Here is a 2,571-nt window from a genome sequence, read left to right on the forward strand (position 1 = left end):
TCACTTGTATTTCAGCGTACATTTGTGGCAGAGTTTGGCATCACTGCGACCAAAGACAAGAATGGCTTATTTGAAAGTATTTGCTTTCCTGGCTGCATTGATCGTTCTCTCTGAAGCGGCTCCATCAGTAAGTAAAACTGAATAATTGCTGTTCTAATTAATCCATAAAAAGAAGTTTGTCTGTCACACTATGTACATGTTTTGAGGTCATGTAGATTGGAGTTTAAGTAGAAATATCACAAGATATAATGAGATGAGGTCATGAGTGGAACTTGGATCTTACATTTCACTGTAGCCACTTACTAACATTATCTTAGACCCATGTTCATGGAGGACACCTTTAATGGCTAAAGCCTGAGTAGCAATGATGGAACACGATGCGGAAATTATTTTAATCACAGGGAATGCAGGGATTTCTCTGGCACTTCTGTTTTGAATACATATAATGAAACCCCCAATTTTTGTCTGCCCATGGAAGGCACGTGATACTAACACAGCTTCCGAACTGAACCCCCTGGTGGTGCACGCCGTGAACTCCGGAACACAAACTCCAGCAGCTAATCTACAAGTAACACTTTTTAGACAGAACGACGATGGAAGTTTTCAACTGATTTCCTCAAGGTAAGCAAAATCAACATTACTAAAATATAAACTATTTCCTTGTTCATGCACCAGTTTGTAAAAGGTAGAATACACGCTAGCATCAGACAAACCATAAAAACAGAGGATGCATAAATAGGTTACTAGTGGTTACATGTGATGAAGCCTCAGTATACTTTAGTATTTTCACTTGTAGGCTCTGGGAAGCTCTAAAGTTAATGCACTGTAACAAAAGGACTTTTTAATTTAAATATATATTTATCTCTTAGACAAACAGCTGCAGATGGAGAAATCTCTGATTTTGTTACTGAAGAAGACTTTGTCGGAGGTGTATACAAGCTGCAGTTTGCCACAAGTGCTTTCTGGGCCAATTTAGGCTTTTCCCCATTTTATGAATATGTTGATGTAAGTGATTACCTTTTACCAATTACAAAATTTTAAGTTCATGTATATATATATATATTATTGATTAATCTGCTGCTTTTCTATTCTTTGATTTTTTATAAAAAGTCTACAAAACCAACCACTAGAAAAAATAATTTAGAGCCAACATAATTTTTACAGTATTTCTTCATTTATTTCAGAAAAGATGGAACAACATAAGAAGTAGTACAAACCAGACATTTTGTAACTCATAACAGATTAGGCATTCTTAAAATTTAACTATTAATAATAACTATCAAAAAAGAGCAGTTAAATAACATTTTAAAACAATGACATTTCTGATGAGTTTATAGTCCTAATGAAGATATATTTAAGATAAGATATATTCTGGAGAGAGTAATATTTCTCATCCCAGGAACCCCTGCCCCCTGGAACAAACTCATGTGGAAGAATAAATAAAACCAAACTGTAATTGTAGAGCTGCAACTAACCAGTATTTTCTTTGTATTGTAGGTGGTGTTCTCCGTTGAAGCTGAAAACCATGACCACTATGACATCGATGTCTTCATCTCTCCTTCCTCCTTTTCAAGCACAGCTACTGTCACCGACCCACATGTTTTAAGAAACTAGAAACATTCTCTATTTGAATTACATCATAGCCAGTATATGGCTGCAACTTTCTTTTGTGTGGCCTTTTCATTTTATTGCCAACTATATGTTATATACTGATTGTGAACTACAGCTGTGTCTGCATTTATGGTTTTTAAGTGTTAACTGCTGAGTTTAATTATTAATAAATAGTAGCAAATCCATTTCTGCTCCTACGTTGTTTTACTTTGAATATGCTACTGAAATAGTTCTCAAAAATGACCATCACACTACACAACTGGCTCTGGACTTTGAGAATTAAAAAGTCTGTTTCAACAGGGAGTTAGAGAAACCAAAAATATTGAAGGCCTTCAAGGAGTGATTTGAGAAGTGCGGTTTTATGCCACACACATAATATTTAATGTGAATTGTATTAAGGCTATTTTGGTAGCTACTCTTTGGTCACATTTTGAGTACCTTGAGAAGTAACAGAAAGGGGTAAGCCTAGGGTTACTTATGTCTAGGTGCAGGATTTCTTTGGCACCTCTCATAGGTGGGTGAGTCTATTTTATGGGCTCTGCTCTCATATCATTACCTCATACTTTCCTGCACATCTGTATAAATAAAATAGGATGACACAGGGCTGACATTTTCTTCACTAGGGAGTCACTTTAATTTTATGGTCCCTGAGAAAAAAAGAAAAAAGTAAGAGAAGGGGGGACCAAAGAAAGCAGGAGGAGAAAGAAAAAAAGGAGAGAGACAGAGAAGGAAAGATTAGAGTGAGAAAAAGGAAAAGAGAGGAAGGGAGAGAGAGAGAGAGAGGAAAAAGAGATAGAAAAAGAGATGATAAGAGGCAGAAAAAAGGAAGGGAGAGGGATTAAAGAAAGATATAAGAAAAAAGTACACGCCATTTAAATTATGTATATGTTAGTACAATATAATTTGTTGTTAAAGAGTGGGAAACTGCCTTTTGCTATCCTGGCACTTCCTCTCTAAAAC

At 35.7% G+C, this 2,571-nt stretch overlaps 1 protein-coding gene across 1 annotated transcript; it reads left to right on the forward strand.

Moving 5' to 3' along the window:
• LOC128498100 (transthyretin-like) lies at positions 1–1,743 on the forward strand. The gene is made up of 4 exons (XM_053468387.1): positions 1–127; positions 479–621; positions 870–1,005; positions 1,498–1,743. The coding sequence occupies exons 1-4, from the start codon at positions 62–64 to the stop codon at positions 1,612–1,614; spliced, it is 462 nt and encodes a 153-aa protein (XP_053324362.1). The 5' UTR covers positions 1–61; the 3' UTR covers positions 1,615–1,743.
• Positions 1,744–2,571: the final 828 nt, after the last annotated feature.

The sequence above is a fragment of the Spea bombifrons genome, chromosome 5 (genome assembly GCF_027358695.1).
Source record: "Spea bombifrons isolate aSpeBom1 chromosome 5, aSpeBom1.2.pri, whole genome shotgun sequence".
NCBI lineage: Eukaryota > Metazoa > Chordata > Amphibia > Anura > Pelobatidae > Spea > Spea bombifrons.

Coding starts and splice junctions, on each gene's coding strand:
- LOC128498100 (XM_053468387.1), top strand. CDS start 62: ATGGCTTATTTGAAAGTATTTGCTTTCCTGGCTGCATTGATCGTTCTC. Junction 128..478: donor TCTCTGAAGCGGCTCCATCA/GTAAGTAAAACT, acceptor TGCCCATGGAAG/GCACGTGATACTAACACAGC. Junction 1,006..1,497: donor CATTTTATGAATATGTTGAT/GTAAGTGATTAC, acceptor TTTGTATTGTAG/GTGGTGTTCTCCGTTGAAGC.